Below are 13,713 nucleotides of genomic sequence, written 5' to 3'. Positions count from 1 at the left end.
CACACACACATCACTCTTTAATGCAACACAAAAACAGAATTACCTGGAAAAACTCAGCAGGTCTGGCAGCATCGGCGGAGAAGAAAAGAGTTGACGTTTCGAGTCCTCATGACCCTTCGACAGATTTAATGCATTACCCTTGGGCGGGTCAACAAGGAGCAACATCCAGAGAGCTCCATTTATCCCATTGCCCGCATGGATACTGCATCTTCCTGCAAAGAGGCAAGGAAGTCTATGGGCTTCGAAGTTTGAAACTACCTTTCTCATGTATTGACTCTTATAAAGTAAACGCCATTGCAGACGAACATTGGAGAAACGAATATGACATTAGTCGTATCTACTACTCGTGCCAATCAAAAAAAAAGCAGACATCAGTGCAACAGCAGCTTGATTATCACTAATTTTGATGAATACTTTTCCAGAAACCAAAGCATGTCTGCCTGAGATTTAAAGCTGACAGGCATATTGGCCAACTATCAGTGTCACAAATGACGTGTATTTTCTGATTTTGCAGATATGGAAATAAGGGCTCACTGTGGTCACATTGTGTGAGAATTTATGCAACTGAAGATCCAGATGGGAGTTCATTGGGAAGCTACATTCAGGACCCTTAAATGACTACGGGAGATTGAAGCAAATTGAATATAAATGGAATCGATGAGACTTGGAGAAGGATTAAGGCAACATATATTTACATCAGTGAAAAATCAACACAATGAGTGAATACCCATACCACCAGTGTATTCAAACCTTCATAAGCTTTCATACCCCACCATTACATCTTGGTGCAAACCCAACATCTGCAGCTGAGGTGGAGGCAGCCTGCTGACTGCTATGCCCTTGGCGGTTTACCTCCAGTGACCCAAGGCCTTCAGGGCCTTGACCTGCTAAGTGCCTCCTACTCAGATGCAGGTGTACCCTCCTCAACCTGACCTGCTGGAGTTGATGGGTTCACTGGCAGAAGGGAGTTAGAGCAGCAAGGCACCCTTGGAATGTCCTGGGTGGATGCTCCTAGGGTACCTGATTGACATTCCACCTCCCTTTGGGTGCCCGATGGCCTCTCCCTGACTCCTTGAGAAGAAGAGGTACCTACCTGGAGGGACATCGAGATGCTCTGTTCCACTCTCGTTTAGCCACTGCTGGAATGCACCCAAGTACAGATGGCTGGTGTGTAGTCGGAGTACAAATCCAGCAGAAACTGCTGGACCTGGATCGCCACCTTTCCAATGGAGACTTCAGTGCGCTCATATTCTGGAGCCACAACAGCTGACAAATCATGGACAGACTCATCCATCTGTTGATCCAGTTTGCAATCCGCCTCTCACAAGTCTGATTGATGTTTCCCTGTCTGTCTCTGCATCTCCAACATGCCGAGTCCAGAGGCTTGTCATCGGACTCGGTCTCAGCAGGAGCCTGTTCTCCAGCAGTCCTCCAAGTATCAGAGATCTTGGCTGTCACTGCCTCTGCCAGCTGTGGACCTGTGTCTGTGAGGTGATCACCAGATTGTGAACCCAAGCCTACTCCAGAACTAGGTCCCACCGAGGTATGTGGTGGAGGGTGCAGGTCAACACAGTGACAGTTCTTTCTCTGAGAATAATTCTGCGTCCTCCTCAGAGGTGGTCTGGGGCCGTGCTTTCTGGAGGAGGATGTCTTCCCCCTTTCTTGCTGGTACCAGGAATAGAAAGAAGAGAGAATTACTGATTGACTAATAGCAAGCTGAACTATTAAAAATCACTCACAGTCATTGCCTGCATGCTGTCGATGTATACTGGCTTGCTGGGGGAGGCTGATCTCAACTCCTGCGCAAGAACAACCCCTTTCCTCGCAAGTGAGTCCTGCAGCCTGTTCCTCAAACTTGATAGTTGGGGGAAGGGAGATCTTCGCTGCTCCCTCTCCAATCATATCTCGCTCTCTTTTGTTATGTGCATTTGTGTCCTGCATAAAGACAGATGGATTGACTGTGAGCACAACGGATGAAAGAGCAGTTCATGCCTGCTGTCTCTGCTGAGCCCTCACCAGTAAGGGATTAAGACGCCGTTTGACATGAGATGGTGAGTTTAACATGGCTGGCAGACATTCAGTGACAATGTCCCACCTGCAGGTCTGTGGATGCTAACCCTTCAACTGCCTGATACCCTTATGAGAATGAGAGTTGACAGTGAGTAGAAGTTTCATTTACCTTGGTGGAGCGGTGCAGATCATTCATCCCTTTCCTGCACATCAGGTTGGACCTTATCTGCAGGACCATGGGGCAGAGGATTTCCCATGTTTGGGCACCATAGTTTTCTTCGTCACAGCATCAGCTGCTCTGCAGTGAGTGGATGTCTGGCTAGGTGCCATTTAAATATGTTGCCAGGACCTTCGGCCCCATTAGGGTTGGGCAACATCCTTCCTGTCCTGCCTTGAGATTTGCTGAGCTCCTCACTGATGCATAATTAATGAACTGAAAAGCAGAAGTGTGTTCAGCCTTCCTGCCGCCCAGCGAGACTCACGCTGCCTTTCCTGCCTGCCACCGCACTTAGTCTGCAGAATAGAAAATTGATTAGTAATAACAATTGCAAACATAGACTAAAAGTGTTCCAGAATGGAGGGCTCTAACCTTCTTAATATTACTATAGTTACCGCTGTTATCCTCATGATAACTGAATATATGAAGAACCAACTTTTATCTTTATGAAATCAGTGTACGAAAAGAGGCCATTGAAAAAATTAATTTCTCCCAAATAAAGATAGTTTTTCGAATGTGTGATATTTATGACAATAATAATAGCATGAATTATCACATATATATATATATATATATATATGCCTACAAAATTGAATCATATCTGGCTATTGAAATCATTACTGCTGTGCAAGGTTTGGCATTGACCTGACCTTTTATCTTGCACTAAATTATTAAAATCTCTGTGATCCTTAGCCCTGCCTGTACTTTTCAAACAAGAACTTCAGAGTAAAGAAGCTGAAGAAGGCAGTACAGTGTCATTGTGTTGTGAGGTTACGAAACATGATGCTCCCGTTCAGTGGAAAAAAGGATCTTCAATACTTGACTCAAGTAACAAGCATGAAATGAAGCAAGAAGGTTCCATTATTGAGTTGCATATTCACAACCTAAAACCAGAAGATGCGGGAGAATATACCTGTGATTCAGGGGATCAACAGACCACAGCCTTCTTAAAAGTAAAAGGTAGGACACTGACCATTACATGATATGATTAAATTAGATTTTAACACTGCATTGTTTCGTGTATGCTCAGTATCGTTCCCATCTCATTGAAGGAAGGTAATGGACTAGAAATGCAGACATGTCTGTTCTTGTACATTTGGGATGGAGGAGGTACAATCAGTGGGCAGGGTACAATCCCTGAGTCAAAATTGTAACGCTCGAGGCAGCCCAATGTTGATCCTCATTTCCATGGCCAGAATTGTCCAGTCGGCGAACGGGGGCGGGGCCCGCTTGCCGATGAGTAAAATGACGCGCGGTGACGTCAGGCGTGCATCCCGATGTCACTGTGCGTCATTTAGATTGTTAGTTTGGTGGATGCACAGCTGACTCGGCTGCACACGCGCCGAACTGTCAAAGGCCTATTAAGGTCATTTAAGTAGTCATTAACTCAATTAAATGAGCTGCCCGTCCAACCTTAAGGTTGGTGGACAGGCAAAGAGCCCAGGTGGTCTTCGCATTTTTCATGAATCCTCATCCACAGGCGGGATGGGGTTTCATGAAGTGTTACAAAGAATGGCCTGATCTGCTCTTCTAGTCAACAGGTGGTAGTTAGGTGACAGCAAGTTTGTGAATTGGAAGAAATGCTGTGGAATGAAGGAGCTGTCGTAAAGTTGAAGTCAATGGGAATCAGGGAGTAAATGCTGCACTGGCTGGAGCCATATCTAATAGAAAGGAAGATGCTTGTGATTGCTGGTGACCAATTATATCAGCCCCAGGACATCACCACAGGAGTTCCCTAAAGCAATGTCCTGGGCCCAATTATCTCCGGCTGCTTATTCAATTACCATACCTTCATCATAAGATCAGAAGTGGAAATGTTCACTGATAATTGGAGTGTACAGTTCCCTTCACAATGAAGCTAACAAAGCAATCCATATCCGCATGCTGCAAGACCTGGACAACATTCAGGCTTGTGTTGATCAGTGGCAATAAATTTTGCGGCACACAGGTATCTGCCAGCAAACATCTTAGGATTGCAATGCCCCGTGACGTCAGCCAAATTCCCCACCATCAGCATCCTGGGGAGGTGGAGGTGGAGGGTCAACATTGACCAGAAATTTAACTGAACCAGTTAAATAAATACTGTGGCTGTGAAACTCATCTCCAGACAGCCAAAAGCCTTTTCATCATCTACAGGGGACAATGCAGGAATGAGATAGAATATTCTCCACGTGCCTGAATGAGTGCAGCTTCAACAATGTTTAAGAAATTTAGACCATAAGACCATTAGACAAAGGAGCACAAATTGGGCCATCGGCCCTTCGAGTCTGCACCGCCATTCAATCATGGCTGATATGTTTCTCAACCCCATTCACCCTATAACCTTTGATCCTGTTACCATTCAAGAACCTATCTATCTCGGTCTTAAATACACTCAATGACCTGGCCTCCACAGCCTTCTGTGGCAATGAATTTCATAGATTCGCCACTCTCTGGCTAAAGAAGTTTCTCCTCATCTATGTTCTAAAAGGTGTTCCCTTTACTCTGAGGCTGTGCCCTCAGGTTCTAGTCTCTCCTGCTAATGGAAGCATCTTCCCCACGTCCACTCTATCCAGGCCTTTCAGTATTCTGTAAGTTTCAATCAAATCCCCCCTCATCCTTCTAAACTCCATCGAGTGTAGACCCAGAGTCCTCAAACGTTCCTCATATGTTAAGCTTTTCATTCCTGGGTTCGTTCTCGTGAACCTCGCCTGGACCCTTTCCAGAGCCAGCACATCCTTCCTGAGATACGGGTCCCAAAATTGCTCACAATATTCTAAATGTGGTCTGACCAGAGCTTATAATGCCTCAGCAGCACATCCCTGCTTTTATATTCTAGTCCTCTCGAAATAAATGCCAATATTGCATTTGCCTTCCTAACTACCGACTCAACCTGCAAGTTAACCTTAAGAGAATCTTGGACTAGGACTCCCAAGTTCCTTTGCATTCCAGATTTCTGAATTCACTCCCTGTTTAGAAAATAGTCTATGCCTCTGTTCTTCCTTTCCAAAGTGCCCGATCTCATAATGGCCCACGTTGTATTCCATCTGCCACATCTTTGCCCATTCTCCTAACGTGTCCAAATCCTTCTGCAGCCTCCCCGCCTCCTCAATACTACCTGTCCCTCCACCTGTCTTTGTATCATCTACATACTTAGCCAGAATGCCCTCAGTTCCTTCATCTAGATCATTAATGTATAAGGTGAAAAGTTGTGGTCCGAATACTGACCCCTGCGGAACTCCACTAATCACCGGCCGCCATCCTGAGAAGGACCCCCTTATCTCCACTGTCTACCTCTTGCCAGACAGCAAATCTTCTATCCATGCTAGTAACTTGCCTCTAACACCATGGGCTCTTATCTTTCTGAGCAGACTCTTGTGCGGCACCTTATCAGAGGCCTTCTGGAAGTCCAAGTAGATAACATTCATTGGCTCTCCTTTGTCTAACCTACTTGTAACCTCCTCCAAGAATTCTAACAGATTTGTCAGGCATGACCTCCCCTTGATGAAACCATGCTGACCTTGCCCTATTTTACCATGCACTTCCAAGTATTCTGAAATCTCATCCTTAATAATGGACTCTAAAATCTTACCAACGACCAAGGTCAGGCTAATCGGCCTGTAATTTCGTGTCTTTTGCCTCACTCCCTTCTTAAACAGGGGGGCTACATTAGCGATTTTCTAGTCCTCTGGAACCTCCCTGACTCGAGTGGTTCCTGACAGATCACCACTAACGCCTCCACAATCTCCTTAAGAACTCTGCAGTGTAATCCATCTGGTCCAGGTGATTTATCGACCTTCAGACTTTTCTGTTTTTCTAGCACCTTCTCCTTGGTAATGGCCACCATATTCATCTCTGCCCCCCAACTCTCTTGAACTTTGGGGATGTTACTCGTGTCTTCCACCGTGAAGACTGAATCAAAGTATCTATTCAGTTCCTCTGCCGTTTCTTTGTTCCCCACTACTACTTCTCCAGCGTCATTTTCCAGCGGCCTAATGTCCATTTTTGCCTCTCTCTTACCCTTTATATATCTAAAAAAAACTCTTGCAATCTTCTTTTATATTACTGGCTAGTTTCCCCTCATATTTAATCTTCTCCCTCCTTATTTGTTTTTTATTTGTCCTCTGTTGGTCTTTGTAGGCTTCCCAATCCCTTGGTTTCCCACAGCTCTTCGCTGCGTTGTATGCCTTCTCTTTAGCTTTTATGCCATCCCTTACTTCCCTTGTCAACCATGGTTGCCTCGTCCTCCCTTTAGTATGCTTCTTTTTCCTAGTGATGAATTTTTGCTCTGTCTCCCAAATTATTCCCAGAAACTCCTGCCATTGCTGTTCCACTGTCTTACCTGCTAGGCTCATCTCCTAGTCAAATCTTGCCAGCTCCTCCCTCATGCCTCTGTACTTGCCTTTATTCAACTGTAATACCATTACATCTGATTTCAGCTTTTTCCTCTCAAATTGCAGGGTAAATTCTATCATATTATTGTCACTTCCTGCTAAGAGTTCCTTCACCTTAAGCTCCCTTATCAAATCTGCCTCATTACACATCACTAAATCTAGAATTGCCTGTTCTCTAGTGATCTCCACCACAAGCTGCTCCACAAAGCCACCTCGTAGACATTCCACAAATTCCTTTTCTTGGGATCCACTACCAACCTGATTTTCCCAGTCTACCTGCATGTTGAAATCCCCCACGATCACTGTAACCTTGCCTTTCTTAGATGACTTATCTATCTCCTGGTGCATCTTGTGCCCCACGTGCTGTCTACTGTTCGGAGGACTGTACATAACTCCCATATGGTTTTTGACATCATCTTGGAAAAAACAGACCACTTGATTGGCTCCTCATCCACCACTTTAAAGATTAACCCCCTCCACCACAGTGCAAAATGGCTGTAGTATTTGCCATCTACAATATTTATTCACTAAGGCTTCTTCAACAGCTGCTTCAAAACCTGCGGTCTGTACTATTTAGAAGGATATGGGAAGCAGGTGGATCGGAACACCAGCCACCTAAAAGTTCCCTTCCAATTCACACACCATCCTGACTTTGAAATATATTGTTGTTCCTTCATTTGTTGCTGGGTCAAAATCCTGAAACTCCCTCCCTAACAGCACTATGGGTATAACTAAACAACATGGACTAAAGCAGTTCAAAAAGGCACGACCTTCTTAAGGGCAGTTAAGGATGCCATCACATGCTGGCGTTGGCAGCGACACTCACTTCCCATATACAAATACATTTTAAAAATACCAGGGTTTTGAGGTGTTTTCTACTTTCCCACTTATCCTGTCAAGATTTCCAGTTCCTTTATAAATATAGTTGTGCAAATTTGTTCTTAAGTGCTGAGTGCTAATTACGCTAATTAATTATTACAGTTATGTTTTTATCAGAGACAGTGGGATGAAATTGAACTTTGTTTCACTCGCTTCTTAGATTCAAAACACAGCAGAAAAGTTCAATTTTTTGAGCTCATGTTGGCTTTAGTGATTTTCAGGTATCCCTGATGTCAATGATTTCTTTAAGCTGTGCACTTCAGTGCCACACAGCAACCTTGAAGTACCTTGCAGGCTGCTCGCAAGATGTCCTTTAAGATATTGCACATAAGATAAGATTGAAGTAAACAGGTCACACACAACAAAGGAACTTCAGATGGATTATTGCCTGCCAATGGTCTTAAACAGGTATTACCCCCATTCTACATGGTATTGAGGGGCCTTACGTCTATTTAAGATCTTCTCTTTAAAATTGGTTAGGGTGTGCATGGAGCATGTACGAAGCCGAAATCCATGGACGGCTTCCTAGTAAACATGATTGGTGTTTGTAGCTCAGTGGAATTATCCAGATGAGGGACCAAATGTCCAAATTGAAGTAAACCTTGGGCTTTTGTTTTCTGAATGCACCACCTATCTTGAGCCCAAAAATGGGCAATTTCTCCTCCTAATTCCTCCCAACAGCAGCTCTAAATCTAAATATAAAATAATATAATCATCAGGGGTAAGTATATGAACACAGTTAAGCTGTTTGAAACTAGAACTGACAGTCTGATTGACCAAAGGGGGAACTTTAAAACCCACCCACCTGGTGGGATCAGGGCAATGTGCAAAAGCAATACCTTTGCAAAGATTTAACACCTCTTTACTGTTCGATTACTCCCTGCCACCATTTTGATCATGCCCTTTTGTTTGAGGCAACTGCATGCAATCATATATCTTTAATTTCCAAAGAAACCTCCCCAATTCTATTGAACAAGCAGAGTTCAACTTTTCTAGTGTCAGTTACCTGGTTTCTTTGATTACCTCCAAATCTGTGAATCAGCCCCTCAACGTACTCAGTGATTTGTTCACTCCCTAGCTTCAGGTATTTGATGTCAAAGGGCAGGACATATTTATGATCCCTTTACCAGGCCATAGCTTAGTTTATGGTCTTAAAGTCTTCTGTTCTGTCCATGGCAAGGGAAGTTTTGTTTGCATATACTTTAAATAATTAAATAACCGTTTGTCCTTTCTTTCCTAGCATTCAGTTTGACTACTGATCACAGTTTGACAGTGAGGATTGCTGGACTCAGTTGGCTAGGTAGCTCAAATGTGATGCAGAATGATGCCAATGGCATTGCTTCATTTCCCAACTGGCCGTGGTAGTTCATGGAGGCCTGCCTCCTTGACTTGCCACATGCTTGTGGAGTGGTGCCTCTCAAGCTATGTATAACAACGTACCTCAGTTTAACTTTGTGGCCTATAACTAATAACCTTACTTTACATTTTGTGAACATATTTAAGGCATTTCTGAGGGAATTTCTCGTACAGTGGCCCATCAGAAGATACTGATTGTTGGTCAGTGTAGCATGCCTTCTCTCATAAATTGCCATGCATGACTTTTGTGAGTAAGATGCTTCCAAGGAAGCATGCAACATTATTGTCACTTAGACGTAACTTAACAGTTTCATTGGGTCTGCAGCCCGACTTCGTTTGGGAAATTAGCAGCTGTGAATTTAAAAATTACTAAAGAGAAGTAACTCACCTCTACCTACAATTATGGGTGTTCCAGCGGAGGGCGTGGGGCACCTGTTATGCAGCCTGATTTGCATGTCTTTCGTTGAAAATGTATTTACATCACCAAGCTGGGAGATTCCCATAGACTCAGACGTTTACAGCGCAGAAGGATGCCATTTGACCCATTGTGTATATGCTGGTCAAGAAAGATCCAATTACACTAATCCCATTTTCCAGCACTTGGCCCATAGCCCTGGAGGCTATGGCAATGATAGTGAATGTCTAAATACTTCTGAAATGTTACGAGAATTTCTGACTCAACCATCCTTTCAGGCAGTGAGTTGCAGACTCCCACCACCCTCTGGGTGAAAAAAATTTCTCCTCAACTCCCCTCTTAGCCTTCTACCTCTCAACTTAAATCTATGGCTCCTGGATATTAACCCCTCTACTAATGGAAAAAGTGCCTTCCTATCCACCCTATCTATGCCCCTCATAACGTTATACATCTCTATCAGGTCCCCTGTCAAGCTTTGCAGCTCCCAGGAAAACAACCCCAGCCTAATCAAAAACAAAGATAAAAATACCTGGAAAAACTCAGCAGTTCTGGCAGCATCTGTGGAAAGGAACACAGCTAATGTTTCGAGTCCGTATGACATCTCGAACAGAACTGAGTAAAAATAGAAAGGAAGTGAAATATAAGCTGGTTTGGGGGGCTGGGATAGGTAGAGTTAGATAGGGGTCCAGTGATAGGTGGAGATAGCCAAAAGATGTTATAGACCAAAGGACAAAGAGCTGTTTAAGGTGGTGATATTATCTAAGGAATGTGCTAATTAAGGGTAGAAAGCAGGATAAGCAAGGTACAGATAGCCCTAGTGGGGTTGGGATGGGGTGAAGGGAAGGCATTGAAGTAGGCTAAAAGGAACAGATAAAACAATGGATGGAAATACATTTAAGAATAATGAAAATAGGTGGGATAAGGAAAATCTATATAAATTATTCAAAAAAAAGGGGGATCGGAAAGGGGGTGGGGATGGAGGAGAGCTCCTTTCCGATCCCCCTTTTTTTTCCAATAATTTATATAGATTTTTCTTTTCCCACCTATTTCCATTATTTTTAAATGTATTTCCATCCATTGTTTTATCCCTATCTTTTAGCCTATTTTGAGCCCTTCCCTTCACCCCAGCCCACCCCCACTTGGGCTATCTGTACCTTGCTTGTCCTGCTTTATACCCTTAATTAGCACATTCCTTAGATAATATCACCACCTTCAACACCTGTTTGTCCTTTTGTCTACGTCTTCTGTCTATCTCCACCTATCACTGGCCCTCTATCCAGCTCTGCCTGTCCCACCCGCCGCCCCCTCCTTAAAGCAGCTTATATTTCACCTCTTTTGTATTTTTAACTTAGTTCTGTTGAAGAGTCATACAGACTCGAAACGTTAACTGTGTTTTTTCTCCGCAGATATTGCCAGACCTGCTGAGTGTTTCCAGGTATTTTTATTTTTGTTTTGGATTTCCAGCATCCGCAGTTTTTTGCTTTTATCCCAGCCTAATCAATTATTTCCTCATAGCTCAGACCCTCCAGCCCAGGCAACATCCTGGTGAATCTCCTTTTCACCGTCTCCATTGCAATTACATCCTTCCTATAATGTGGTGACCAGAACTGCACACACTATTCCAGTTGTGGCCTAACCAGTGTTTTATACAGTTCCAGCATAACCTCTCTGCTCTTGTATTCCATGTCTCAGCTAATAAAGGCAAGTATCCCATATGCCTTCTTAACCACCTTATCTACCTGCCCTGCTACTTTCAGGGATCTGTGGATATGCACCCCAAGGTCCCTCTGATCTTCAGTACTTCCCAGGGTCCAACCATTTATACCGTAATCCCTTGCCTTGTTAACCTTCCCCAAGTGCTTTACCTCACACTTTTCCGGGTTGAATTCCATTTGCCACCGTTCTGCCCACCTGATCAGTCCATTGATATCCTCCTACAGTTTATGGCTATCTTGCTCACTATTTACCACCCTACCAATTTTCATGTCATCCCCAAACTTCTTGATCATACCCCAACATTTAAGCCCAAATCATTTATGTACACCACAAACAGTAAGGGCCCCAGCACCGAGCCCTGCAGAACAGACTTCCAGTCACAGAAACATCCTTCTACCATCACACTCTGCTTCCTGCCTCTCAGCCAGTTTTAGATCTAACATGCCACTTTGCCTTGGATCCCATGGGCTCTTACTTTCTTGACCAGTCTGTCATTACTTCCTTGACCAGTCTGTCATGAAGGACCTTATCAAAAGCATCGCTAAAATACAAGTAGACCACATCAATGCATTACCCTCATCAACACTCCTGGTTATCTCCTCAAAAAATTGAATCAAATTTGTCAAACACGACTTTCCCTTAACAAATCCATGCTGACTATCCCTGATTAATCCATGCCTCTCCAAGTGCAGATATATTCTGTTCCTCAGAATTCTTTCTAGTAACTTCCCCACCACTGAGGTTAGACTGACTGGCCTGTAATTTCCTGGTCTATCCCTCCATCCCTATTTTAATAATGGGACAATGTTAGCTGTCCTCCAGCCCTCTGGCACCTCACCTGTGGCCAGAGAGGATTTGAAAAGTCTTGCCAGGGCTCCTGATATCTCTTCCCTTGCCTCCCTCAACAGCCTGGGATACACCTCATCTGGGCCTGTGGATTTATCCACTTTTAAGGCCACTAAACCCACTAATACCTCCTCTCTCTCTTTGTTAATTTCTTCTAATATTTCACAGTCCTCCACCCTGCGTTGTCCTTTTCCATTGTGAAGACTGATGCAAAGCATTCATTAATGCACGTCTTCCGAGTCCATACACACATTACCTCTATAGTCCTTAATTTGCCCTATTGTTTCCCTAGTTATTCTCTTGCTCCTTATAAATTTAAAAAACCCCTTTGGGTTTTCCTTTATTCTATCCACCAATGCTTTCTCATGCACTCTCACAGCTTTACTAATTTCCTTATTAAGTTCTCCCCTGCATTTTTATACCCCTCTAGGGACTCTGCCCTATTGAGCCCTTGGTACCTGCCATGGCCTTCTCCTTTTTCCTTAATCCTAACCTTATGTCCCTTGACATCCAGGGTTCTCCAGACGATCCCGTACTTTGCTTTTACGGGAACATATTTGCCCAGTACTCTGGCTATTTCCTCCTTGAGTGCCTCCCACTGCTGTGACCCTGTTTTATCTGCTAGTAGCTGCTGCCAGTCCACTTGGGGCAAATCATATCTTGTCTTAGTAAAATTAGCCTTTCCCCAGTTTGGAACTTTTATTCCCAGCGAACCTTACCCTTTTCCATAACTATGCTAAATCTAACAGAGTAATGGTCACTATCTCAAAAATGCTCCCTTACTGATATGCCTTCTGCCTGCCCGGGCTCATTTCTGAATATTAGGTCCAGTACTGCCCCCTCCCTTGTTGGGCTTTCTACATACTGACTAAAAAAGTGCTCCTGGATGCAACTTAAGAATTTTGCTCCCTCCCTATCTTGCACACTAAAACTATCCCAGTTAATATTTGGGTAGTTAAAATCCCTTACTATTGCTGCCTTATTATCCTTACACTTCTCTGAAGTTTCATTACATATTCTCTATCTTACTCTGACTATTTGGGGGCCTATAGTACACACCCAACAGTGTGTTTGCCCCTTTTGTGATTTTTACTTCTACCCAAATTGTCTAATTTGATGATCAAAGAACAAAGAACAAAGAAAAGTACAGCACAGGAACAGGCCCTTCAGCCCTCCAAGCCTGCACCGATCATATTGCCCGTCAACTAAAACATTCTGCACTTCCAGAGTCCGTATCCCTCTATTCCCATCCTATTCATGTATTTGTCAATCTGCCTCTTAAACACCACTATCATACCTGCTTGCACCACCTCCTCTTGCAGCGAATTCCAGACACTCACTACCCGCTGCGTTAAAAATCTTTCCCGCACATCTCCTCTATAGTTTTCTCCTCTCACCTTAAATCTATGTCCCTTAGTAATTGACTCTTCCACCCTGGGGAAAAGCTTCTGACTATTTACTCTGTCCATGCCACTCATAATTTTGTAAACTTCTATCAAGTCGCCCCTCAATCTCCGTTGCTCTGGTGAGAACAATCCGAGTTTCTCCAAGCTCTCCTTATAGCTAATAACCTCCAGACCAGGCAGCATCCTGGTAAATCTCCTCTGCACCCTCTCTAACGCCTCCATATCCTTCTGGTAATGTGTTGACCAGAATTGCACGCAGTACTCCAAGTGTGGCCTAACCAAGGTTCTATACAGCTGCAGCATGACTTCCTATCTTTTCTACTTAATACCCCTGCCAATGAAGGGAAGCATGCCATATATGTTCCTGACTACCTTATCCACCTGTGTTGCCACTTTCAATGACTTGTGGATCTGTACACACAGATCCCTCTGCCTGTCGATGCACTTAAGGGTTCTGCCATTTACTGTATAATTCCTGTCTGTATCAGACCTTCC

The 13,713-nt window shown here is 43.9% G+C and overlaps 1 protein-coding gene across 6 annotated transcripts in view; it reads left to right on the top strand.

The window, feature by feature from the left end:
• The window catches only part of obscnb (obscurin, cytoskeletal calmodulin and titin-interacting RhoGEF b), a 625,157-nt gene that overhangs the window by 331,443 nt on the left and 280,001 nt on the right, over positions 1-13,713 (top strand). For 4 of the 6 annotated variants that reach the window (XM_041184481.1, XM_041184479.1, XM_041184480.1 and 1 more), the window contains 2 exons: positions 2,921-3,187; positions 8,983-9,036. In XM_041184481.1, the coding sequence (XP_041040415.1) occupies positions 2,921-3,187; positions 8,983-9,036 (321 nt within the window). The remainder of the gene's footprint in view (positions 1-2,920; positions 3,188-8,982; positions 9,037-13,713) is intronic. The other 2 variants (XM_041184482.1, XM_041184477.1) reach the window with 1 other exon arrangement.

Source organism: Carcharodon carcharias, chromosome 3 (genome assembly GCF_017639515.1).
Source record: "Carcharodon carcharias isolate sCarCar2 chromosome 3, sCarCar2.pri, whole genome shotgun sequence".
Classification (NCBI taxonomy): Eukaryota; Metazoa; Chordata; class Chondrichthyes; order Lamniformes; family Lamnidae; genus Carcharodon; species Carcharodon carcharias.
The sequence above is the reverse complement of the archived record's forward strand: the minus strand, read 5'-3'. Positions and strand labels throughout refer to the sequence as shown.